The sequence below is a fragment of the Sus scrofa genome, chromosome 4, assembly GCF_000003025.6.
Source record: "Sus scrofa isolate TJ Tabasco breed Duroc chromosome 4, Sscrofa11.1, whole genome shotgun sequence".
NCBI classification, from domain to species: Eukaryota; Metazoa; Chordata; class Mammalia; order Artiodactyla; family Suidae; genus Sus; species Sus scrofa.
This window is the reverse complement of record NC_010446.5, coordinates 19,593,105-19,620,662: the sequence shown is the minus strand read 5'-3', so window position 1 is coordinate 19,620,662 and position 27,558 is coordinate 19,593,105. Positions and strand designations below refer to the sequence as shown.

The 27,558-nt window shown below is 43.4% G+C and overlaps 1 protein-coding gene across 2 annotated transcripts in view; it reads left to right on the top strand.

Annotated features, from left to right (window-relative positions):
• Positions 1 to 27,127, top strand: part of MAL2 (mal, T-cell differentiation protein 2) — a 65,160-nt gene extending 38,033 nt beyond the window's left edge. The window contains 4 exon segments of one of the 2 annotated variants that reach the window (NM_001161639.1): positions 2,992 to 3,247; positions 17,466 to 17,636; positions 21,866 to 22,021; positions 24,853 to 27,127. In NM_001161639.1, the coding sequence (NP_001155111.1) occupies positions 3,116 to 3,247; positions 17,466 to 17,636; positions 21,866 to 22,021; positions 24,853 to 24,924 (531 nt within the window). In that variant the 5' untranslated portion in view covers positions 2,992 to 3,115 and the 3' untranslated portion in view covers positions 24,925 to 27,127. 2 annotated transcript variants of the gene reach the window in all.

The following is a 27,558-nucleotide window of genomic DNA, read 5'->3' as shown; positions in this document are numbered from 1 at the left end:
TGAGAAGACTTGCGGAAAATGAGGCCAAGGGAATGCTAAAGGAATTTTAAGTAGAAGAGTGTTTAGAAATCATTCTGATAGCAGTGTAGAGCACATGAGGGAGGGAAATGAGACCGTTAAAGTATTCATTGTGAGAGGAAATAGCATCCTGAGATAGACTGAGAACATGGGAATGGAGAGAAGTGGACATAGCCTGGAAAATAAGATGGTAGAAGCATCAGACTTTATAACTAATTAAATATGGCACTACTAAGGGAAACATCCAGACGTTTGTCTTGGATCACTGGGTTGATGGTCCTACTTTCATTGAAACAAGTATTACTAGTTAGATATCATAAAACCCTTTATAAAGTAAGAGAAAGCAGGGAAAGCTGGAATGGCTTAAATTTGCTTGCATACATTAAACTAAACATACTGTCTACTTGTGCCAAGCACAATCACAGGCACAGTTTAAGAAGCTATGAAAGAATAAATGAGAGAAACGGGGCAGGGGTGGTGGAAGAAATTGATACCTTGAAATCTCTAAGGCCCAGACAAGGTTAAATAATATGAGTTAGTAATGGAAACAAGCAGTGACTATAATATTCCTTCAGCAGCCCTGGGCCGCGTGAGAGCATGGTCAGAGCAGAAGCAGATGGTGGGCTGAACTCACATTGCAGAATATGGGGCAGAGCAGATCAATGTACAGTAAAGTACAAAATGGGAGGCAATATCTGGGACTCATACCAACATCTCTAAAATGCCTTCCCACAAGCACAGATGCACAGGGAAGCCAGAAAAGTCAGAAAGGGGCCAATGAGAGGAGGAAGTGAAAGGCTGGCAGCCAAAGGACTGAGAAACAAAGAAGAGTTCAATGGATAGGAGATGTCAGCATGCAAGGGAAGAGCAGTCGGGAGAGGCCAAGTAAGAAGTGGGTCCAGATGTGATTTCAACTCATTGAAGGTAGCAAATCCTTGTGAGACAAAACTTGAAAGTATCATGAATATGAACGATGACATTCCAGACCACAGGGTTCCAAGGAGGTCTTTGAGCAAGGTAAAAGTCAGGCTGAACGTTAGTCAACTATGGAGAAATGATGGGGAGAGAGCAGAAAAGTGAAACTGCAAAGAGCTCCCGATCATGCGGAAGAAGAGAGAGATCCGGGTAGGGATGGGATGAGTGCTTCTCCTCCTTTGATTCCAGAACTGTTGCCTTCACTGTTGCCTTCATTAGAAGGCAACTGGTATTATCAAGAGCAAATAGGTTTTGGTGGCGGTCCTGAGAGGGGACAATCATTCCAGGGAGGAATTCATTTTTTAAACAAATAATATGTTACAAAAATAGAAGAGGCCTCGATGACAATTTCTTAAATTCCACGGTAGGAAAGCAAGTGTACCCTGGGGTGGTGGGAACTGCATGGTACAGCAAGGAGAGTCCTGGGAGGGACACAGGGGAGGGGTTTCCCCTGGTTGGCCATTTTTTTAAAGATGCACAATTGAGGCTCTTCTGAGTTACTGAGCACTTTTCAAAACTTGCGAGTCATGTTACGCTTATTCATTGTCATCTTGGGGTTCCATCACTGTAGCTGAGCATCTTTAGGATGAAGACTTTGAAGAGGTCATCCTTTTGAAAGTACTTTAAATATTTATTGAGAATTGTTAGGCAGAAAATAAAACAATCATGAAAGATCATTCCATGACAATCTAGGTCTGGACGCGGAGAGGGTTCTCTGATCAAACAAATGAAAATTCCTATTAAGTAAATACCATACATTAATATCAGGAAGTGACAACGTTAAGAGGTGGGAAGATAGGAGATTTACACAAAAGGTTTCACTCACACCCTGCTTTGTGGTTTCTGCTCTGCTGCTGCCACCACACCTATGAGTTTCGCTTATTAAAATAATAAAGAGGTAGAATGACTTAAATCTGCTGACCAGCGCATACAGCTAAACACAGTTCCTCAAAGGCTAAACCTGACAGACAAGATCAGTATTCAATCTGGAGAATGTCTGATGACATTGCTTAATATTTTTTTCCAAACTGCTCTACATGTATATGCTGCTGTGTGTAGATGTGTTTATCTCAGCTGATCTTTGAGAAAATTAACCTCATCTCTTTTATTTCACTTATATAAGGTTGACATTAAAACCAACTATAAAATGGGGATAAATTGAAGCAAGGAATCCAAACCATACATAGAATCCCCCCCCAAAAAAAAGTCCTTTCAAGTGTTTAAAAAACAACATCGAGTCATAAGTTTCAGGCAGGTGAAATCAAGTAAAGTTTTAGTCGAAAATATAACCTATGTAGCACCGTGTGTACACAACAGCCTGATGTGTGTAAAAATTAGTACAACACTAGTCACATCAGCTATCATTAAATGATCGCGCTTACTAGGAGTTCACTCTTTTCACGTTTTATCATGTAATTTGGACATCCTCTCGGAATAGATTTCCTCAGCCCCATTTCGCAGATGAGCACACCACGGGCACGCAAAGCATCTGGTTACCTGCCAGGGCATCCACTGCCAGTGGGTGATGGAGCTGACCCATCTGACTCAAACACAGGACACTGTCCTACTGGTGTTTTTAAAATCCTACAAGAGTCCCATTTAAAGCTGACCCACTCCACTTTTTAGGTGTGACTGATGACCTTGATTTTACCTTCTGCACAGCAGCTCCAAGACCTGTGTCACCGTTAAACTGAGAAAAGTGAGATAGGGGAGCTATGAGAATTAGTGAGAGGACACTGGGAAGAGAACAGGTGCAAATGAAGGGCAGGGGTGGAAGGAACACGAGCAGGGCGTTGGGGCTGGCCTTTAAGACCCTCCAGGAGCGCTGGGCGCTGGCCGGGCAAGGGAACCAGGAACCAGAGCAAAGCCGGGCCAGGTAGCCGCCACACCTGCACACGTGACCCAGGCGGGCGCCAGGGCGGAGGCGCGCTCACCTGGGCCCATGTGATGGGGCGGGGCCCCGCCGGGCCCAGGGCAACGGAGCCACGCCCCCCCACCCGGCGCGGGCGCTCCCGGACCCCGCGGACCCGACAGGCGACGGCGGCTTCGCGAGCCCGGGAGGCGAAGGCGGGCGGAGGGAGGCGGCGGCGGTGCGCGGAGACGCAGCAGCGGCAGCGGCAGCATGTCGGCCGGCGGAGCGGCGGTCCCGCCGCCCCCAAATCCCGCCGTGTCCTTCCCTGCTCCGCGGGTCACCCTGCCCGCCGGCCCCGATATCCTGCGGACATACTCCGGCGCCTTCGTCTGCCTGGAGATTGTAAGTGGGGCAGCGAGGGTCGCGCCCCGATTGGCAGGGACTGGCAGCGCCATCCTGGCCCCCAGGATGTCTCCCTCTGCGCCGTCCCCAGCTCTTGTCCCTCCCGGGGTCCTCTCTGTGTCCAGCACAGCCCGCACCTGGGCGGCGACGCTGCCCCCCGGGCCCTCTCGCCTGGCACCTGTTACACTGGCACCTCCTCCGCCGCTGGCGACAGAAATGGTCCTGGGAGAGGGAGCCGGCGGCCCCGCGGGGCTGAGGATTGGGGACTTTGAGAGGACAGGACCATTTGGGCTTGGGGATGCCGTCAGAGACCCCCCACCCCCACCCCGGTGGCTTGGCCTGGGGCCCGCGCTGGACTGGAGCCGGAGGCGGCGCTCTCGGCCTCGCCTGTTGCTACCTGCCATTTTGTTGGGTGGTGCAAGGTGTAGCTGAGGACTGGGTGACCAGGAGGCCGCCAGGATGTGGAAAGCGGGGGCGGGAGGTACCAGGAAGAGGAGGGGGAGGGCTAAAGATCTAGAGTTTTTTTTCCCCTTTGCCATTATGAGTGCCCTTTGGATTGGGGAGAGGAGCAAGGCTCAGAAGGCAGGGAGGGGAAAAGGTGAAGCTCCTATGGTGCCCTTGGCAGTTTCTAATCAAGTGGGCGTGAGAATGGTAGGGGAGAGGAACAGAAGTGGCTGTCAAGTTCTTCGCTGCACTGCCTCTGCGCCTTCTCCCTTCCTAGTCTACCTTTGCAACCCCAGACCTTCTCAGCGCACTTTGTTGGGCCTAGGTGACAGTCGGGGCACCCGGCCTCTCTTGTAACCTCCTTGGGCTACAGAAAAACTTTTTAAAAGGAATTTCATGGAGTTGGAAGGTTTTGAAGCTCTCTGGGGAAAATGTGCAAATATAAATTGGGCAACCTGGGTTGCATCATGCCCAGAGAATGGCAAATACAGAGTGAAACGTTCTCAAGTCAGGGCCTTTCCTGCGGGCTGATTTTGTTTGCTTGGTTTGGGTTTTTTTTCTGGCCGTCCCCCTCACCCCCTCCTTTGAGTTTGCATAACCTGGATTTGGGTCGCTTCAGTTTCACTTTTGTGCTAGTGGGGCTGGAATGCCTTGTGAGCATTGGTTTTCCGCCCTATTATGCTAAGGCACCCTAAGTTAAGTTTAGCTCTGATTTGAATCTGAAAAAGGAGACAAGTGAGTTACGGGCTGTGACATCAGTAATCGGATCATGACTGTGAGGCTAGAAGAGGCTGGTTTGAGTCTGAGCCCAGATCAGAAGCACCTGAATGCTTGGGATGAGGTGCAGGCATCGAGGTGGGAAGAGGGGGGCGGAAGGTGGCTTTAAGCAGCCTGCCCTGCTATGCAGAGTGACACATGTTTAGAGCAGAAAGGGCTGGGGAGAAAGATTTTATAGATTCTGGGCTACTTTAGTTTGGTGTTCCCCAAATTCTTGTTGTTTGCATCCCTCTGTCAGAAGTTATTGCCGTATCCACCTGTTCTAGAATTTACAGATTGTGCGTTTAAGTGCATTCTCTTTCTGAATTTCAGTACCTTACCTTAGCCTCATCCTAAGCAGTCTCCTAAGCATGAATTCTCAAATTTAATATGCTGGTTATATTTTTCCGATATTTATTCAAATAGATACTTATGTGTTCACATATGTATATATGTATGTAAAGATATGTGATGTACATATATGAATAATATACAAAGAAGGCTTATTCATGTGCCATCAAATCAAATACCATCTCAAGAACCAATGTGGTCATGTGACCCTTTTGGAAGTTCTGCCTGATTCTGAGGGCAAAACGTAGAAGGTGATTTTTCTGTTTCCTCCTTCCCACTCCCATATCTCTTTGTTTATCCAGCTCAATGGTTAGTTCTCAACTCTTGCTCTACTTACATCTGTGGGCAGCTTTTTAAAGTATTGTGGCTAACCCAGACTAATTAAATCAGAATCTCTGGGGGAACACCCTGCATCCCTTAGGTTTTTAAGAAAGCTCCCCAGAGTTCCTAAAGTATAGTCATGACGGGAAACCACCAAGGAAGGTCTTTTCAAGGCTCCGTGGACAAGACTGCTCTCTCTTGCCAATGAATCCTCACTCTCTGCTAGAACTTCTGTCACTCCCCATTCTAGGGGAAATCCCAGACTCACAGAGTCCCTTCCTCTTGTCTCTTCATTTTCTCTGGCGTCTTAGTCCTAAAGCACGACTAGGGCCCTTATCTAGATAGACTAGCATCATTTTCAAAAGGCATTTCCGTTTACTTTTTCGCTTTTTATGGCCAAACATCTGGATAGGCCTTCATGACTTCTTTTTACGTGACTATCTACCTCTCTCTTCCCCTACCCATCCCCCCAAAAATAAAAGGACCAAACTATTCCAATGGAACGAGTGACCTTAGAGAAACAAGAGACCACACTGGAGCCAAACTGTAGCTCCTCCTTGGCCCTCATCCTTCTGTACCACTTAGTGTTATTGGATTATATGCTTTATGAGAGCAGAGATGGAGGTCACCTTGGTACCCCTCTCTCTACTTCGAATATCAACACTGAGCAGATGCACAGATTTGAGCCAGGTAGACAATTCTGAAGCATCTTTGGTCCCTGCTTTCTTAATCTCTCTCTAAATGTTCTGATCCCTTTAAATATTCAGTCTCCTATGGCTCCTCTTCAAAATTTCTCAGCCTGTAAATTTAATGTGAGAATTCACCAGAAGCAGTTCTAAAACTCTAGGTGATCTCGTTTCTGGGAACCCCTTATATTAGCCTCTGCCAGTGTTTTTGAATATGCCCAAACTCCTTAATTTTGACTTGCTTTCAAATCGACTTTTCTTTGTGATTTCTTTGTCCCATTGCTGTCTAAAACCAAAGACAGGAAAACTGCATCTGACAAAGATGGGCTGGGCCATCAATAGTTGACTAATAAAAACCACAATCTTAGAGTTCATTTCTCACACTAATTAGTAGTTTTGTTCAAATAATGTAATCTCTGTTCCCCTTATTGCACCACACTTAGAATCTCTCAAGTGTAAGGCATTTGTTGGAGAGTGAGTTCAAAAGATACAAACAGTGCCAGCCTCAAAGTACCAGGTAAAGCAGTTTAGAGCACTGGCTTCACTGGTGGAGGATGTTGCAACTTCATGTGCATGGTGTGGCCTCTTGAGATCAGTGTGTTCCACTCCTATATACCTAAGTTGCCAGCCCGTTGGTTTTTGTACTCAGCTATATTTATGAAGGTGTGCTTGCCTCAAAGAGTTTAATACTAAGTTAGGTCTGCAAAGTGAAGCCTTCTAGTTTAGGATGGAAAACATTACCTTCAAAAGTTATCACCTTCAGGGAGTTCCCTTTGTGGCTCAGCAGTAACAAACCTGACTATACCCATGAAGATGTGGGTTCCATCCCTGGCCTCGGTCAGTGGGTTAAGGATCTGGCATTGCCATGGTGTAGGTCGCAGTCGCAGCTTGGATCTGGTGTTGCTGTGGCTGTGGTGCAGGTGGGCAGCTGCAGCTCCAATTCCACCCCTAGCCTGGGAACTTCCACATGCCACAGGTGCGGCCCTAAAAAGTCAAAACAATTTTTTAAAGTTATCACTTTTGGAATCTATCAATATCTCTCCTGCATTAATATCTTCTAAATGTTCATCAGGTATTTATTGAATAGATTTTGGGTGCAAGACACTCTTCTGAGAACAAAGATGTTTAGACCCTGCCTCACCGGAAAGGGCTTATAACCTAGTTGAAAGAATATGCTCAAAATTTAGTACCGTTCAGGGAAGAAAGACACAACAGTGAAAAGTGAACAACAGCTAAAGATTTTCCAGGCAGGTCTGTCCACAAGAAAATGACACTGGAGCATCTGTACTATTGGGCTGAACAAGCTATTTCTGATTCTTGTCCTCAATGAGCTTGGCTTGTATAATGCACAAGAAGAACGAAAATAACATTATTGGATGTGGAAAAGAATAGACATCATTATGAAATTCAGAGCATTTCACTGTGTCAGAGTTTAGGAAACCACCTACATTTCCCAAGAGATATGTTTCTCTTTGCAGAAGATAGTCCAGGACTCAGGTACAGGCTTCTCACTGCAGTGTTTTGCATGCCACAATAATTTTCACTTATTTGGCAACTAATTAAAAACCTGCCATGCATCAAGCCTTGTTTTATGCCATGGAAATAGGATAATTAACATAGCTCCTGCCCTTAAAAGAAATTCCTATACAGTGAAGTATAAAGCAAAGAAAGAATCATAGTGCTGTATTGGAAGTGATAAAATTGGTTTATGAAGAACGACTGTTGCAAAACAGAGTGGAGTACATCTGGCCGCTGGGGAGGCCAGGACAAGCAGCTTTAAATGGGAGGGTGACATTTGAGTCGAGCCTGAAATGATGAGTAGAGGCTCAATAGACAGGAAAGGCGAGGAAGAGATTTCCAGGTAGACACAAGGGCGTGTACAAGACCCAGATTCAAGAAGGAACCATTGCCACGAAGGTTCTGGCAATGGTTAGGGGGTTTTTTTGGTTGTTTTTTTTTTTGTTTTGTGTTTTAACATGCTTCATGGGAAGGTGGCAAATGAAGGAGAAAGAGGAGGTAGGTTCAAGATGTGGTTTGCTGAGACATAAGAGGCCAATGCATAGCATTTATTCTGTCTGTGATAGGGAGGCCCTAGAGGACACAGATCAACCTGACCAGACTTGTGCTGTCGAAGTCTTCGCGCTTAAAGTTTGGTAATAAAGCAGAGAGACTGAAGGAAGAGAGATGAGCCAAGGAGCTCACTGCAGTGGTTTGGATGAGGGGCCATGAGAACCGGAAGTAGGACAAAGGGAAGAAGCAGAGAAGAAGAGACACGGATTTGATATTGAGAAGGCCAGCCGAGTAGGTAACGTTTGGCATGGCCTGAAATGATCCTAAACCACACTTAAAATATAAGATGTAACGCAGGAATTATGCCAGAAAAACAAAATGTTAATGAAAGGATGATGGGGAGGGAGCGGCTGGGGAGCCGGCATGTGCAGTCATGCAGATAAATCTATGGCAAGGATTTCAGGTTGTTTTCAACCCACAGCTTTGACTGTAGATGCACTGACACATAAATGTTGGCAGTATAGAGTTTTCTTTTCTCGCCCAGAAAATAGATTTTGGTTGCTAAGGGATATTGTGCATGTGCAGGGTTGAAGACGAGGCTATCTGTGGGTATGTTTTCCTCCCAGAAGGGGTTTCAACTCTAAGATTTTCCCTTTGCCTCTGGGTTTAAAATCTCCATCCAGATGAAAAGAGCCTTTCAGACTTCCTAAGAAAGGAGTTCCCGTCGTGGCTCAGTGGTTAACGAATCCAACTAGGAACCCTGAGGTTGCAAGTTCGATCCCTGGCCTCCCTCAGCAGGGTAAGGATCTGGTGTGGCCTTGACCTGTGGTGTAGGTCCCAGATGAGGCCTGGATCCCGCGTTGCTGTGGCTGTGGCGCAGGCCAGCGGCTACAGCTCTGATTAGACCCCCAGCCTGGGAACCTCCATATGCTGCGGGTGTGGCCCTAGAAAAGACAAAAACAACAACAACAAAAACACTTCTAAGAGAAAAAAAGTGCCCCTGCCAAAGATTATTTTCAGCAATTGTTTACCCTGACTGGCAGTCCTGCAAGAAATATGAGAAATGAAATATGGAAAACTTTAAACCAAGTTGCTGAAAGCCTAGACCTTGAGGTCCAGAGGAAAAGGTTAAGGAGAGGAGATTGGGCTTGCAGAGGCTGATGGAAATGTTATATCTGGTGGTGGGGGCCATGGGCATGGAATACCTGCGTTGATAGAGCTGAGAAGGAAAGACTGTAATGAATGACAGGGGACAGGAATCAAGTTGGCACACCCGATGCCATGCACGTGCAGTGCTCAGCAAACGCTGTGTGATTGTCCTGTAGGGCAAGCTGAGCAGCATGTGAAAATATTCTAGAGAAACTGACTGGAGGAGGGAAGGACAGCTTTGGCATATGCCCTCTTAAGTTGTTTTTTTTGGCCAGTTTGTAAAATGTCATGATTCATCTCTGGGAGTTTCTAGTTGTTTTTGTTTGTTTGTTTTTAGTTTTTTGCTTGTTTGGTTTTTCAGGGCTGCACTTGCAGCGTGTGGAAGTTCCCAGGCTAGGGGTCTAATGGGAGCTGCAGCTGCAGGCCTACACCCCAGCAATGTGGGATCCGAGCCGAATCTGTGACCTACACCACAGCTCCTGGCAACGCCGGATCCTTAACCCACTGAGCGGGGCCAGGGATTGAACCTGCGTCCTCATGGATCCTCTTCAGGTTCATTACCGCTGAGTCACAGCAGGAACCAGGAGTTTATTATAGTTTGACCTGAATTTCCTGTGTCCTATTTTATATGAAAAGAGCCATGCCCTTTCATAGTCCCATGGATGACATTCCTGACTTTTGTGTAATAGCTTTCAGAAGGAGGGAGGTAAGAAGAAAGAGAAGAGTCAGTAGCTTGTACAGTCCTCGCTGATGCGCAAGCATTGGCACGCATGAACATTTAAAATTAGGTGATAACTAGTTACCTACAAACATGAAAAGAGGATTTTTAAAAATCAGGGGGGAATTATAAATCAGAATTTAAAAGGGGGCCAGAATGTATTTCTCCCCTGTAATATGTGCTTTCTGTTTTAGGGATTAGCATTGACGGTTTAAGAAATTGAAATGTAAATTTAGGTCAGACGGGCAAGGAAGAAGTGTAATTCTTTATAGTATCCTCAGACATATTTTTAAACATTTCAAATCTAAATCTAAACAGCAAAACTTCATTTGCATTAGTATATTTTGTACCACCCGCCTTTTCTATATATGTCATTTTCCATTGCTTCCCAGAATTTGTCTTGTTTTCCTTTCTCTGATTAAAAACAAGACAAACAAACCAAAAACCACCTTGACAACATATGCCTCTACTTCAGAACCATACCGGGGCTGGTCCAGGACTGGTTTGGAGGGAAGTCAGCCTGGTGAGAAGGCAGATGGAGATCGATGGAGGAGAGCCAGAGGGGGTGAGGCAAGGCTCAAGACAAGCCCTACCCTTGTCTCTAGTGCCAGTGACAATTGCAGTAGACTAGGTAAACTGAACAAAATTGGGGGCCTGGTTGAAGAAGAATTGAAAAGAAGGTTGAAAAAAAGTGTTATGAGCCAGATTCCCAAAAGGTGCCAGCTTCCCCATAACTTTCCACCCTAGCCTCCTAAGATCTTGTACTAGGTGGTGGGCATTGCCAATAATAACTTAAAAATTGAGAAGTACATGTTCTTGCTTCACGAGTCTTCATGCCTATTTTTTTTTTTTTTATTTTCCCACTGTACAGCAAGGGGGTCAGGTTATCCTTACATGTATACATTGCAATTACAGTTTTTTCCCCCACCCTTTCTTCTGTTGCAACATGAGTATCTAGACATAGTTCTCAATGCTATTCAGCAGGATCTCCTTGTAAATCTATTCTAGGTTGTGTCTGATAAGCCCAAGCTTCATGCCTATTTTTTTTCTTTGGCCACACCCACAGCAGGTGGAAGTTCCAGGGCCAGGGGTTGAACACCTGCTGCACTACAAGGCAGCTTCCTTCATGCCTATTTTTACACACTCACCATGTACCAAAGAATGAGCCAGGCTCCAAACAGCACTGTGCTCCTAGCAGCTAGACCTGTACTTCTAGAACCATACATCATATCCATTCATTTCTAAGAGAATGCAGTTGAGCATCTTCTGTACAAAACACTGGCCTGGGTTCTGAGCATACAGAGGCATTTAAGGCAGTGTTGCCAACTCTGACCCCACAATACAGTGGGCCAAACAGGCATGTGAACCCATGATTTTAAACCAGTCCTTGTAAGCGCTGCAGTGGATACATGCACCGGAAACCAGTGGATACATGCACCAAGAGGCGGCATCCAGCCAAGGAGGTCTTTATGGAAGACGTGGTTACCAGAGTGTAGTTATCCAGCCAAGATTCTGATGCAGTGTGCAAGGCAGAAGCGTGAAACAGTGTAATGGACTCTGTGTGTAGGGAGCGAAAGGATGAAGGCTGGAGGTCAGAGCTACCTCGCAGGGAGCGGGTGAGCGTGGAGAGGCAGGCAGCTCTTGTCACCAGGGCTGTCACCACGGGATTGTGGTCGGATGGCGAATGAATTTACACTTTCGTGGGCTGCCTTGTAAACTTGTCTATCCGTTGTTATATCTGTTGACCAAATTCCCTTCCCGCTTAAAAACATTCTTTGGAATACAAGTTGCGCAGACAGTGGAGTTGTAGGTAAGATGTTGACTAGAAGATAAATAGTCTGAACACATTAAACATCCTTTAACCACATTGTTTCATTTGCAGTTAGTCGGCAGCCATTGAAACAGGAGGGGTTATCAAAAAGACAAGGTCTTCTGAACTTTTAGAGGCCACATCCCCCTTTGTGAGCCTGATGGATATTGTGGAGCCATGTCCTCAAAAAAATGTATATGCATTTATCCATTTTGATATGATTTTGGGGAATCAGCACTGCCCCTGCCCCCAAACCAATCCATAGCAAAAGAATGGAAACCCTTCTCTAGAATGAACACTAAACTTTGATGGGGACAAAATGGCATAATGTAAGCGCATAAGGTCTGGAAGCCAAATCCCAGGTCTAATGTGTATTAACTATATAACGTAGAGCACGTTACTCGTGGTTCTCTGCCTTAATTAGCTTATCTGTACAATGGGAATAATAATAGTAATTATCTCTCAGTGTCTGTGAAGAATCAAGTGGGGCAAATGAAACCCTCAGAAAAGTGCTTGGAACACAAGGGCTCGATCAGTGCTGGCTCATATTTCTGTTATCCTCATCAGCTTCCAGGTTGGGAAACATTTTTTTTTGTCCTCTAGGCTTGCTCGTTTGTTCGTTCTCATGGGTACAAAAGGATGGAATGTCCACTACGTAAATAGTAGGAGAATTGGAAAGAGAAGGTTATGTGTCATATATACAGAAAGTTCTAAATAATGAAATATGTCTCCTTAGGAGCCGTCTCGCCAGGCCTTTATACCTTCGGCTTGACTTTCCTTTCCCTGTTCTCATTCCACACATTGACTGAAAATAGGTCGGAGTAGGAATCGGCCTGCTTACATAGTGAATAACAAGAGTTTACTACAATGAAGGTGTCAAATGAGTTTGAAAATTATTAACTAAGACGTCGGAGGACACGTTTAAAAGCACGCTCTTGGGAAATAAGTGATATTTGAAAAGAAAAAAGGTATTTGCAGAAGGAATCCTTTGGGGATATGCAAAGACCATCCAAGTAGGAGACAAGTTGAGCAGCCTGTAATCCACGTGGCTGCAATTGCCACATGCTCAAGGCTATGCTTTCCCATGGGGTTACGTATTTTCGCCAGTCCACAGTTTCTAATGAAAACACGTTTAAGCTCCAACTCTGAGGGCTCAGTATGGTGTGATGTGTGGATACGTACTTGCGTGGTTTTCTTCTGGGAAGGCTTCAGCCAGGTCACACCCTGCTGGCCTGCAGGAACCAAGCTGAAGCCAGGAGCATACAGTAAGCCACCAAGGACAACTGGGGGTTAGGGGTGGGCAGCCCCCTAGTCATGGCAACTCAGGATACATTTGAGCACCTGCTGTGCATAGCAGGGGCATCTCGCTTTGAGCTCAGGGGGTGAGGGGTAACAGGAGAAGACAGCTGTCTACCTGAAGAAATGTTTCCCTTTGCGTCACCTGAAAGCTGGGCTGCCTTTTTGTCAGAGCTTGAGATTTGAAGTCATTGAGCCCCGACTTAGTTCCTGAAAGCAATTTCAAAAGGTGGTGCCGTTGGGAGTTTTGTATGTAGTTATCAGACGTCTTAGGACACCAACAAGCAGGAAAAGACCATACTAGACAAGAGGTCAGAATGCAGATTCAGATCCAAGCTGTGCACACCCCGGGCGTGCCACCCTTCTCCAGGATGTGTGTACTCTGCAGTTGCTCCGAAACTTATCAACTGTTCTCCCTCCGATTTTAACCATGTTCATGCTCTGCTTTCCCTTCTAAAAGCAAGGCTCCCTCCAGGGTCACCTCTGCTGAACAGGGATGCTGACCATTAACATGCCTGTAAACACTCCGAGCTTAGTAATGCCCCGAATTAGGTGAAGGGAATATACTAAGCATTGGTCATGTTATTAAAAGCTCACTTTTGAAAGGTAGAGCCAGATTGGGAAGCTCAGGAGACAAGGTAGCTTTTGGCAAGAAGAAAAGGTAGCTTATCGTGAAGTAAGTGTGTCAAGGCCCTAGGGACCCGTTCACTGTGACAGGTCTTACTGGGAGGAAGGTGCCTCTCCAGAGTGGGCTTAATTCTCTCCTCTGGCCCATCCTCTATCTTCCAAAGCTGCCATAGTGAGCAGGACTTCAATCTGGATTTCACAGAATCTCTGATCCGGGGTTGGAGAGAGAGAAGGAGAGAATGAGAAAGAGAGAGAAAAAAAGGGGGGGGGCGGGGAAAGAGAGAGAGAGAGAGGGAGTGTGTGTGTGTGTGTGTGTGTGTGTGTGTGTGTTTAGCAGAGAGGCATTCATGCACCTTCCTGTCTCCCCCTACTCCCCCTCCAGCCACACACACCACACATGGGGAGATGAAATCTGTTCTCTTTTCACATACACACTTGGGTCCCTTTCCCAGCCTTGGAGGTTTGGGAAGGGCTATAATTTTGAGTCTGACAAGAACAGCTCATCTCTGCTGTTTCACATTAGCATCCGCTGTCACAGCCCTCGTCTGCCTTGAGAGCCTGCTTCAAAACCTGCCTCCCCTGCCTACCTTCTCAATTCCTCCCCTCCTCTCTCTCCTCCCCTCTCGCAGGCACTCAGAGCACACTGTGTTGAGGTCTTTTTATAGCACTTGCCACAATCTGCTCCTGAATCAGATTTGATGGTGTCTGTTTCCCCCTTATTTAGAGCTTCTGGAGACAGAACCTTGCCTTTTTTCCCCCCTTTTTTCTTGGTGTCCTTGTCCAGTGCCTGGCAGCAGATTTGAAACCAGTCCAGGTTTATTACATATTATGTTTAATTCCAAAGGATCATATAGCCTCTTCTTCAGAGGTGTCGAATTATCATAATCTCTGTATCATATGATTATGCTTATCTATTTGAGTTCCCTGTCCCCAATAAACAGTGGCCAATTGTTCTTTATTATTCTTTGTACTGGCACCTAGAGTCTCAATAAATGATTCTTGAATTAATAGAAGTTTAATATATCATTATGTATATATCTCTAATGATGTTTATGTATCATTATGTATGCCTCTTCAACAGTATTTAAAGTTACATAGCTGATTTGTGGTGGGAGAGTAAGGAAACTCTACCAAAAAGAGGCTGAGAAAAAATTAAAAAGTCGGAGTTCCTGTTGTGGCTCAACGGAAAAGAATCTGACTAGTATCCATGAGGACGCAGGTTCGATCTCTGGCCTGACTCAGTGTTTTAAGGATCCGGCATTGCTGTGAGCTGTGGTGTAGGTTGCAGACACGACTCGGATCCTCCGTTGCTATGGCTGTGGCGTAGGCTGGCAGCTACAGCTCCAATTTGACCCCTAGCCTGGGAATTTCCATGTGCCACAGGTACGGCCCTAAAAAGACCAAATAAAATAAAATAAAACAAAGTAAAATAAGATAAAAATAAAAAGGTATCATCACCTTCAAGTTTATTAAACAGTATGAAAGAATAGAGAATCTTTTGCCAGAAACCTTGTTTCTTTCATAGCTACTTAAAAGGTTGTGGTTACATTTTTTAAAATATGCATCAACATTCATGACTTAGATTTCCTTTATAAAACCTTCTGGGTTGATGGCAAATGTTTGATTTGGAGTTAGGACTTGAGCTGTACCGGCACTATTATCAATGTATTAGCATGGGTGCTTTCATTGTCATTGTTTAAGTGATAATTTATTATGTTTTCCAGAATGTTTTTCAAAGTACTAATGAATTGTATGACTGAGCTTTTTTTTAAGAAACTGAAGTCAATATTTGTATTTTTCCCCTTTAGTGACTTGTACAATTGGGATATTATCTAGCAAAATACATATGATTATTGGTTTTTAATATTTGGCACTCCAGCCGTTCTCATATGGGAACTAGGAATTTGTTCACCAAGTAGATATCTGAAAGCCTTCTATTGGCCACGCGTGTGTGCCTGCCTGTCATATAGGTGATATCACCTATACGAGTGGGGGGTTTGATTCGCACTTGTGGTGGATGTCTCCAGGACAGGTGGATAGCCTAGGTCTCTGTGTTGCCTAATATAGCACAGTGCCTGTCTGAGAATTTGGAAAGAATTATTATGTAGATTAATACATTTCAGGGGATGCATAGAAGGCAGCAGTAGGCTGCCAAGAAGATCTGACAGTCTAGGTGGACTGAAAGCCAGGGACATTCAGTTATAGTGTTTCTTATCAATGGAACACATCCACAGCAGGGAACTGGCCCAGAGGAGGAGGGCTGGGGCCCTGAGCACGGGGCAGAACTCCAGAAAGACCTTCTGGTTGATGCACTATTCGGGATGAGCTATGCATGGGTGTTTCTCAGATACCCATGGGGAGGGAATGACATTCTGGGCCAGGCCATTCAGTTGTGAAAGAGTTTTGTCTTTTTTTTTTTTTTTTTTTTTTTTAACTGCATAATGTAAGGTGTGAGGCGTGTGGTGACAAGAGACAAGTGTGAAAAAGATTCGTCATAAAGGGCCTGCAATGCCATGCTACGCCTCTCTCTCTCTATAGTGGAAATAAGAAGGATACTGTCGCTGGTAGATTCCTAAAACTGACCGTCTCCAGCCCCTAAGCATTTCTCTCTGGTGTGGTCTCACTCACTCCCAGCTGTCTCAGCCAGATATCTGGGTATTTCCTCACCTGTTCATTTGCTCTCATGTCCCACGTCTGATCAGTCACTGACCACCATCGCAGCTACTTCTGAATTCCCCTGTGGTCCACTCAGATCTCTGTGTCCTTAGTGTCTTGAGTCCAGCGTATGCTCTGTTATCATAACAGTCTCCTCTGTGGTCCCTCAGCCCTCCGTCCTTTCCCCTCCAGTCCGTTGTCATACTCAAGCCAGAGAGAAGCTTCTAAACACAAGTCCGATCATGCTTGTTCCTGCTCAAGGTGATCTCTGGCCCCCCATTGCCCCAGGGTGAAGTTCATCTCCTTTGCTGACCTTCAGGACCCTCCAGCTCAGTCTCCCGTTGGCATCTCTGGCCACGCTCCGCACAGTGCCTGCTGCTTCTGTCATGCTGAGCCCTGCCCTTCAGCTCTGCCAGGCTGTCTCTTAGCGCTGCCCGTCCGCATCTTCTCAAGACTGACCCCATGCCCTGGACCAGCCTTCTCTGCCTCTGCTCCTCCCCCAGCCCTGTCCTTTGGGTTGTTGCTTCTAGGGAGTATTTTCAGACTTTTCAAATCTGGATTTAGAGCCCTCACCGCGTGGACTTGCAGGGCCCAGTATTTGCCCATTTGTGATGTGTGTGAAGCAGCGGTTTTGTCCCTTGGTTCATTTTCTCTTTCCTATAAGAGACTGTGACTTCTGTGATGGCCAAGGCCATTGTTTACCATTTCCTTCCTAGCACCTGGCACCGTAGGTATTTAGGGAATGTTATATCTGTGACTATCTGAAGGGCCCACGCCTGTGCCCAACACACAGAAGAGTATCAGCAAATGGTGGAAGATTTGTATTGTTTCTGATCATGTACAGTGGCTACAGCTATTCTGTATATGGGCAATCATCTCACCTGTACAAATAGGTCATAGTAAGGACGGAAACATGCTCACTAGAAGTGACAGGTTAGAACGTCATGGCTAATCTTTGCTAAGAGCCTTTCTGAGGAGTGGTGAAAGCAGAAGCCAGTGGACAGTGGGTTGAAGCGTACCAGCGAGGGGAGGAGGTGGAGAGCAAGCAGAGATGGATTTGTAAAAATGGTGGGCTGAAAAAAAAACATCCTTAGAGAGGGCAGTGGAGATTTTCAAAAGAAAATTGTGTTGGACGGTGAGAGAGTGCTGGACCTGTCATGGGTGGAGGGCGAGTCCCACGGAAAAGCAGGCGTAGAACTAGGTGTAGAGTCAGATCAGGCCCAAGAGCAGAAGCGCTGGCTCGCACCTGCGAGAAGGCATCTCGAGTGGTGATGGAGAAAGGTCTCTGGCCAGCTTGCGGGAACACATGCAGGGGTCCGGGAGAAGCCAAGGCAGCACCCAAGCATGTTCAGTTCTGTGGCCCAGACTGATTACTGTCTTTCTCTTTTCCTTTAGGTGTTGGGGGGACTCGTGTGGATCCTAGTCGCCTCCTCCAATGTTCCTCTACCTCTGTTGCAAGGATGGGTCATGTTCGTGTCTGTGACAGCTTTTGTCTGCTCCCTCCTCTTCCTGGGCGTGTTCCTCTCTGGCGTGGTGACTCAGATTAATGCCAACTGGAACTTCCTGGTAAGGGATTTTTAAATGTCTTTCAGGAAAATGGGAGAAACTTATACATATCTCATTCCTTTTTTTTTTTTTTTTTTTTTGGCTTTTTTAGGGGCCACACCTGCATCATATGGAAGTTCCCAAGCTAGGGGTCGAATTGGAGCTTTAGCTGACAGCCTACGCCACAGCCACAGTAACTGGGGATTCAAGCCATGTCTGCGACCCATACCACAGCTCACGGCAACGCCGGATCCTTAACCCACTGAGCAAGACTAGGGATCAAACCTGCATCCTCAAGGATCCTAGTTGGGTTTGTTAACCATTGAGCCATGAAGGGAACTCCCTATGCATATCTCATTCTGTCCTGAAAAGCCAGACAGAATGTCCCCTGTTCTGTCTGTTGCCTCTAGTGGGAGAGGAAAGCTGTCCCCTATTCTTTCTGTTGCCTCTAGTGCGAGTGGAAAGGTCAGGCCCCGGGGACCGACCACAGTGCTGACATGTGGCCGGCCTTGCTGGACAGCAGGGTCCCAGACTGTAAAATGCCTGTGCTGACAGAGCTGAGCAATCTCTCTGTTACTCCTTTATGAGTTAGATGACCTTTCTGCAAAGACTGTTTTATTTCATACAACAAACGAATCTCATTACAGTTATTGAACTATCGAACGCATGCCTTTGGGAGATGGATGCTGTGATGTATCTTAACATTTTCCATCGATTCCAGCTTCAGATATAAAATACATATATTCTTTTCAGAAAACAAGCAGCTCCATATTCTACCCTCCAAATCCTTAGAAAAGGAGAGGGGATATTTTATCTTTCAGTGCCTGTTCTAGATTAGCAAGAATTGATACGTTTTAAGAATAAATTTGCAATCAACACCATTTTTCAAACTATGACACCATTACATTGGATCAATGTATTTTCCCTTTTTCCCATATAATATAGGGAGCCTCTTTCACGCGTGTGGTTATTCACTGGCCCTATGGAGCATGAATTCCAATCCGTGGTGGAAAGCGCTTTAATGGAGTTCATGAAGAACTGCCATTAGGTGGTTAGAAACTTAAATCAGACCTTTATTCCAACTTTATGGATGTTCCTTTCAAGTGTGGTAGCATTTTATTCAACATGGAGGAAGGTATGTGTTCTTGACTGACTTATAGAGCGTAAGGAGAACCATCATCCCAAAGGGTATCAGCAGTGAAGTCTAGAGCGTGGCTGCCCATCCATCAGCCCACAGCAGGTGGCGTGGGTGAGAGTACAGCCAAGGAGGAAGCATAGTGCACTGGTTACAACCATCCACAGGCCTTGGGGTTAATCTGGTTTGCTTAATAACCCTGTAGCCTTGGGCAAAATGTTAAACCTCATTTCCTCCTCTGTAAAATGGTAGTAATGATACCAACCTCACCAGATGCTATTAAGGAATAACGGGATTCATGTTTTGTAGAGATGCTCGGCTTGTGTCTGATTTCAAGGAAGTGATCAGTAATCATCATAGCTCTTTAAACACACTGAGACTTGCAGTTTCACACTTTGAAAGTTCTTCTGTTTCTTAGGCTGCTGATGCAATGTATGTCTACATTTTGGCCTCGATTTCTCATTAGCAAGGAGAAAATATTTCTAATAATTGGTCAAGTGACAAAGGTCAAAGATCCCTGTTTAAGTTACACATAGTTGCTTTATCTCTTTCTAAATGCCTGGCTTTCTGATAATAATGCATGAATGAATCAGTCAATCCCTGATGTTGGTAAGTGCCACCAGGTTCTTTTCCTTTCAGGCTTGAAGATGGTATTTGGCCCATATGTACCAGTAGCACAGCCCTCTGATACTTTGCCAGTAGTTACTACATAGCCATGGCCCCAGCCTACTGCCTCTTTCTAAGTCCTCTGCTCCCCCTTCCCCTGGCCCTTTCTTGGAGAATTTCCTGGACCTCCTATAGCTCAGGAACTAAGGCATTCATGTCTGTAAAAGTAACAAGTCTCCAGGATCCTGCCATCCTCAGTATTCTTTCTAACTGGTTGATGTATACCCATTACCAATGTTTAAATATTCTTCTTTTTTTTGTTTGTTTTTTTTTTAGGGCTGCACTCATGCCATATGGAGGTTCCCAGGCTCAGGGTCCAACTGGAGCTGTAGCTGCCAGTCTACACCAGAGCCACAGCAAGGTGGGATCCAAGCCTCATCTGTGACCTAAACCACAGCTTATGATAACACCGGATTCTTAACCCACTGAGCAAGGCCAGGGATGGAACCCGAGTCCTCATGGATGCTAGTCGGGTTCGCTAACTGCTGAGCCACGATGGGAACTCCAAAATATTTTTCCAAGTATCACTCCTGGTTTTACTACATATATCTGTATCCTCTTTTTTCCTTCTATTTATGTTGAATCTTATCTACAGTATTGAGTCCAAGCATTGACATTGACTTTTCTAAATTTATAGGTTTAATTGGGTCTTCTAAATTTGTACTTCTTCCCAGTTTGTGGCATTGTATCTGATGTACAGACAATAACATGTAGAGATTTTTTAAGAAATTAAACCACTTTATGAGAGGGACTGTAGAAACTACCAGTTTGTTCCATTGGTTACCTGCAAAGTTTATCATATGGATTTTTTTTTTTTTTGCCTTTTTTTTTTTTAGGGCGGCAGGTGCGGCATATGGAAGTTCCCAGGCTAGGGGTCGAATCAGACCTGTATCTGCCAGCCTACACCATGGCCACAGCAATGCGGGATCCGAGCCACATCTGAGACCTGCACCACAGCTCACGCAATGCTGTATCCTTAACCCACTGAGCAAGGCCAGGGATGGAACCCACATCCTCACGGATGCTAGTCAGATTCATTTCCACTGCGCCACAACAGGAACTCCTTATCTTATGGGTTTTTTAACTAGAGTAACTCACTCTTACTGAGGGAAAAATGGTGACAGCAACACACAGGACACAATACAATGGTTGTTACAGCACTATCTTGTTGTATGGTGGGCATAACTTCAAGGAGCCAACTCTTCCCTTCAAAGAATTTACTTATTTATATACTTACATGGTATTTGGAAAGGGCTCCGTTTTTCCCCCTCTTCTTTTGTGATTTTCTATATACTTAGTCATTTTTGCCCACATGGTTGCTTTTGATAGGTTTTGCAATTTATCTTGTACACTCTCAGGCTGGAAAATTTTTGAGCCATGCATGGAATTGTCACCATCTGGTGACAGTTTTTATTTGCTGCATTCTGGAATTGTTAGGCATTAATGACTCAAAACTTATCGTTTCGCCCTGTGGTAACAGTCTTAATGTCTCCTGTATGCCATGCATGAAAGAAGGAAGTGTGTTTTAATAAAGAATTTATTTTCTAGAAGTATTCACTGTGGGATATTAACTACAATAGGTAGAGTGTGTCTCGTTTTTATCGATCATGCGATTAAATTAACGTTTATGGCTGAAGTCTTCAGTATTTTTTCCCAAGCTTTCTAGCTTTGGTGTAAATGGTGAAATAAAAATATAGTATGTAATAATATACATATTAAATGCTAAAAACTTGCCCCTTGGATAATAATACATGTGAAATGCCCACTGTAGAAGCTGTTAACAAAAATATACTGCAGGGTGTTGATGGGATATTAACTCAGGTAAGATAATGCCAGTGACAGAGGAAATAACTTAATAACAATTGAGTTTTGTACGAAAAGTTCCTCTACTTTTTGTATAGGAAGTATATGTTTGTGTTTTAGTATATCAGGAGATGTTCTTCTGTACCTTCTGTATCTTCTCTATCTTTCAGTATATGAAGTGACAATCTAATGGATAAAAATAATAACTGCTCAAAAATAAAATAATTATAAAATGTATATAATTAAAAATATATAAAATATACAATAATTGTATTATAATTGTATTACAATAATAATAAAATAGTTACTATATATTTAATAAGATGGAGTTTAAATGTTATTTTACTTGAATTTTAAAGCCAGGAATTCTATGGTCCCTTAATCTAAACTGACATTATGTATTTTACTATAAAATTCATTGTATCCAAATGTTTACCACTGTACTTATTACAGTGGATTGATTAGTTCTCATTGGGATTCTAACAGCTTGACATTGCTAAGGGAGCCGAAAGAAGTGGCAGAGGTAGTTCAAGACTGCTTGATTAAATGTTCTAATTTTCCCGAACCTAAACTTTATTTGAAATAAGAAACAGCAAAAGGAAAGCCTATGCTTTTTAATTTTTGCATCTCTTCCATCCTCTTTCAGGATTTTGCTTACCATTTTACAGTATTCGTCTTCTACTTTGGAGCCTTTTTACTGGAAGCAGCAGCCACATCGCTGCACAGTCTGCATTGCAATAGAACCACAGAGCTGCAGCCGCTCTTGAATGACAACCAGTATAACATCAACGTAGCAGCCACGGTAAGTGTTTGATGAGTACAGTTTACCAGTGCTCTCCTTCCTCTGTCAAAGTCTCCAAGAAACTCATCTGGCAGCCAGAGTTTTCCTTAATAAGAGCCATCAGCATTAAGCATATACGAGCTGTTTATCTGTACAATAACCTTATGAGCAAAGTTCTTATCCCCAGTGCTGTGGAGGATGAAACTGAAGCACCAGGAGGCCGACATCCTTGTGAGGTCATACTGGTCCATGGTAGCGGTCAGCTTTGCACAACAAAGTCGACTTTGTGAAAAGAATTAATTGTGCTTTTTACTTCTTGTAGCTTCCAACACACGTAAGAAGCGTCGTTCTCCCCTTTCTCTCTCTGCCTAAGTGAGGCTGCCTTAATAAACCTCTCCATGCTTTGCCTTCTACAAGCCCCAGTTCATCCACACCCTCCAATAGAAGTAATTGTTTTAGTGTCTCATTGCTCTTTGTTCTTTAAATTGTTTTTTATTTTTTATTAAAGTATAGTTGATTTACACTGTTGTGCCAATTTCTGCTGAACAGCAAAGTGACATATATATATATGTGTGTGTGTGTGTGTGTGTGTGTATATATACACACACACATTCCCTTTCTCATATTATCTTCCATTATGTTCTATCCCAAGGGATTGGATATAGCTCCCTGTGCTGTACCTTAGGACCTCAGAGAAGTAAATATTTAGTTTCTGAGTTTTAATGACTCTTAAATATGTGAGCCATTCATTTGTGACCTTGAATCCCTCATTTTTGTTTTTATTTCAATATACTTGAGAGAAAGGACAGTCTTTCACTGAAAATAGATATCAAAAGTGGTCGTTCATGCAGTGGCCAGCCAGCCTAGCATGCATGGGTGAATGCAATCAGCTGAGCTGACTCACAGCAGGGGAACCACCTCACCGATCAGATGATCCGATGTACGAAAGTATAAGCAGATTCCTGGTCAAAACAGAAACTTCTCCTGTCAATGTCAGGTATAGACCTGATGATCCAGCTTATATCATTAAAAACACACCAGGCTGGAGTTCCCTTTGTGCCTCAGTGGTTAATGAACCCAGCTGGGATCCATGAGGTTGCAGGTTCGATCCCTGGCCTCGCTCAGTGGGTTAAGGATCCGGCATTGCTGTGAGCTGTGGTGTAGGTTGCAGACATGGCTCGGATCCTGCATTACTATGGCTGTGGTGTAGGCCAGCAGCCATAGCTTTGATTCAACCCCTCGCCTGGAAATTTCCATATCCTGCCAGCGGGGCCCTAAAAAGCAAAATAAATAAATAAATTAAAATGCACCAGGCTTTTTCTTTTTCTTTTTTTGATGGGAATCATTATTTGGGATCACATTTATCAGAACACCTGTGCTTCTAGGGCATAAACTAGAGGAGTACTTTAAATAGAATGGGGGGAAGCTACAATGTATGCAGCCCCCCAAGATTCTGATCTCCATGAAAATAACATAAAATTCCTAACCTGCCACTACAAAGAGGACATTGAGGACAGCTGGTCACTACCTGTTATCAATCAAAGTCCATTAGGATTTATACTTTCCAATTTATAATTTGAATGTATCATTGCTCTAAAAAAAAGTGAACTATCCTGAACTTTTATAAATCATGTATGAGATGTGAGAGAGGGTTCCCAAATTTGACACACCTGCACAATTTGCATATCATCACAGATAGGGTATAAAACCTAAATAAACTTTAAGGTATTGAAACAAAGCAAATTTTATCAACCATGGAAGAGGAAACACTGGACTCTCTCCAAGATGATAAAATCTCTCTAATTCTGTGGTCTTAAGAAGAGCACCTTGTTTCATGAAAAGAATATCAAAGAAAGCAGATCTCCCAAATTAGGATGTGTCAGGCAGTAATAAAACAAAAATAGTTGTCTTAGATTTGGGAATATTTGTGACATTTGTAAGCTTTTCAGAATTCATAGTCATTGAGATTTCTTGTTCTAATTAAATAGTCACATTTGTACTTTAAAGAGATCATTCTCATTCAGCAGAAAAAGTCTATATCAGAGATGTATCAGAGAGACAGTGAGCAGAAGACGGGTGGGGAGAAGAGCAGAATGGTATAGTTACTGTGTTCTGTAGGTGAGTCAGATATTCCTTCTGAGAGCTCCGGTGTCCTGGTAAAGGATCCCTGCACCACATCATCGTATGTTAGTTTGTTGAATGGCGCTGGTAGTTCTCTATGGCTCCTAAACCCCCAAAAGGTGAGGACAGTATCTATTATTTGTTTATATGGACCAAACGTACCCACATACACTCAGCAGGTGGTAAAGAAGTAAGACGTACTAAGAACAGTAATTCGGAGCTCAGTGCAGACTTGAGGATTATCTTGCACGCCAGCCTGATGGTTCATTTCTATGGGTTTTCTCTGTTCAGCTCTAAAGTCACTTTCCATTGTAATAGCAATGATTTGCTACCTCCTCAAGTCCTGATAGTTGCACCTCGCTTGGCTGTGAGGTCACAGTCCAAATAGTCAGTCCAAATTCCATTGTGAATTTTTCACATATGTACCACGTTAGGAGTACCACCAATACTTAATAAGTGAGTCCAGCGCGTGAACCAAGGCTCAACCTAAGGCTGTCCTCAAATGAGAAAATTATTAAGGGCTAGAATATTTAAAAGATGGGTTAGTGGTGTGAGGGGATAGTCATCAAAAAAAAAAAAAAAAGAAAGAAATGACCATAAATCATTTTGTTTAGGATGGATGTATCTTTAGATGGGTTGGTCAGCCTTCAGACAGTTGTTGCCTTGGACGAATGTTTTCTTAAAGTCAGTGTTATCCATCTGATGTGAATTTGCGTTTTCTTTTTTCTTAGATTTTCGCCTTTATGACGACAGCTTGTTATGGTTGCAGCTTGGGTCTGGCTTTACGACGATGGCGGCCGTGACACTCCTTACACACTAACTCTCGGTGTGTTAGTTTCATTTGTGTACTTTCTATGTCTGATTTCAATTTGGATACCATTTTGTCCAGATACAACAACGTCCCCAAAGTAATTTTTTTGTTTTATGGAGAGAATTTAAGTTAAGGTTTATTTCATGGATGGAATTTTAATTTTATTATGATGTTAAGCAGAGAAATGACCTTTAGTTTTACATCTGTTTCTTTCTCTTTCTCTCTCTTTTTTATTTTAAAGAAAATTTCCCATACAATACACAGCTGCTATTCACGAAAAGGGGGTATCTCTCGTGTTTGGTCACTGAGTCACCTGAACCTTAATTTTAAAAGGTAACTAAAACTCCCTAAAAGACACATTTCAAATAGGCTTCCCATTGAACTCTGTGTTTTAGTGTAAAAGAGGGATGGGTATTTGTTCTTTTCTCTAAAGGTCCAAATAGTAAATGCTTTAGACTTTGTGGGCCATTCAGTTTCTGTCACAGCTGCTCACCTCGGCTGCAGCTTCATGAAAGCAATCACAGACAGTACGTAAGTGGGTGAGTGTAGCTGTGTTCCAATAAATCTTTATTTACAAAAGCAGGCAGCAGGCTGGATTTGGCCCGTGGGCTAGAGGCTGATTGGCTATGTGTTCTGTATTTTATTGAGCTGATGCTGAAAGGGATAAAGCAAATTAGACAACCCACATACTATTTAATCTCATTATGCAGTACTCACATCGCCTTTGGGTTAATGGTCAAATGCTTACCCTTGAAGAGACATGTAGTTTCTCAAGCTTATTCAAGCAGAGTCTTGGGTACAGGAAAAAAGTAATTTACGAAGTGAACCGTAGTTGCTTAACCAACCTACGGGTTTGCTAACCACTGAGCAAAACTCTCATCTGGCATCTTTATTTAATACGAGAGCCTCAGAGACCACTAACCACTCCTGGAACTGGTATCTAGCTCCTCATGTCTTACTTTGGGTTTATTTATGCTTCAAATACAGCTGTTTGCCACGTGCATGAATATACGAATGTTTGTGTGTGGTTATGTGAGGCTTTACCAAACAGAGTTCTCTGAAGGGTGAACTTTTTACTTCTGATGCTTTTATATGACTCAGTTAAATTTGAATGGAGGATGAGATATAACTTAAAAGTCCTTGCCTGCTTAAAGAATAGCCTGATGTCCACGTTGTTTTTGCATTGGTGGCAAATACACAGAATTGGTTTTAAAGCTACAGCTCTCATAAAAGCTTTCTCTGGCTGAGTAGCACAGAAAAGTATTTTAACCCACCTCAGAGACACTGGTCATAGCAAAGTGCCAAAATGGCTTGAATGGGAGAACGAGTTGGGCCCCACACTTTTCACGCACAATACTAATCTCTTGCCCCAAGAGAGTAAACTCTTGGAAAAGGGCATTTTTTATTATTTTACACTTTCAACCCTTGGCTTTTGGGCTGAATCATCCCTTATAAGTGCCATGTAAAAGTTAGACTGTTAGAGTTCATAGAACACACAATGGGCCTGAATGAATAGCCTAGTCAACTCTCAACGATCAAATACTGTTTATGTAATAATCCCCTGGAAAGAAGACTCTTACTAGGGTTTGGTTTGTGATATAATTATGAAGATTAAAAGAGATGTTTAATATGTGGCAAGAGGAAATCCATCTTATGACTTACACTGAGGTCATAGCTTTTCTATAATACCCAGCTTCCTTGGTTTTTTGAGCTCCGTACCACACACGTAAACCTGTATTATGAATTGTATATTACAAAGTCATAAATGTGCCATAAGGATATGTAGCCTATTCTGGCTGGAATTGTTAAAAGTTAGTCTGCTAGATTTAGTTGTGAGATTTTATTTTTGTTTCCAAAGTCTAACAAGTCCTTGCTTGGTGGCATTAAATTAAATGATTTCTTGAAACTGCTTTGGTGGCACTTTTGTAAATGGATTGCTTCTAGATCATTAAGAACCAAGCCTAAAGCTCATCTAACTGTGAATACTTAGAATTGTAGATTAATCATGATCTAGATTTGTGAGTTGACTGACAAAGCACTTGAACAAAAATTAAACGGCATTTGAGAATTTCTTTATGTAACTTAGCTGTAAAAAATGAGAGTGTTGGTTTGGTTTTAAAATCTGGTAACTCCATGATGAGAAGAAATTTATTTTATAAGTGTTATGACTCTAATAAAGTATTCATTTGATAATCTTTTGGGGTCATCTAATTTTTATACATTTCACTTTGAAATTCAGTTAAAGGTTTGATATAAGCTTGACAGATTTGGAACTTCCAGACTCATATATAATATATAAGAGTTCTGCTTTAAACATTTCTGCATAAGAGACAATCTCTCAGGAAATGCCAATAAATCTTTTGTCTTTGATGAAGGTTCAATAGGTAAGTCTTTGGAGGTAATATTATAAAGGAAGTTTATTTAAAATTTTTTTCCATATAACTGGGTATTCTTTTTTTATTTTATGATTTTTATTTTTTCCGTTATGGTTGATTTACAGTGTTCTGTCAATTTCTACTGTACAGCAAAGTGAGACGGTCATATATATATGTATTTTTTTTTCTCATATTACCTCCCATCATGTTCCATCACAAGTCACTGGATATAGTTCCCTGTGCTGTACAGC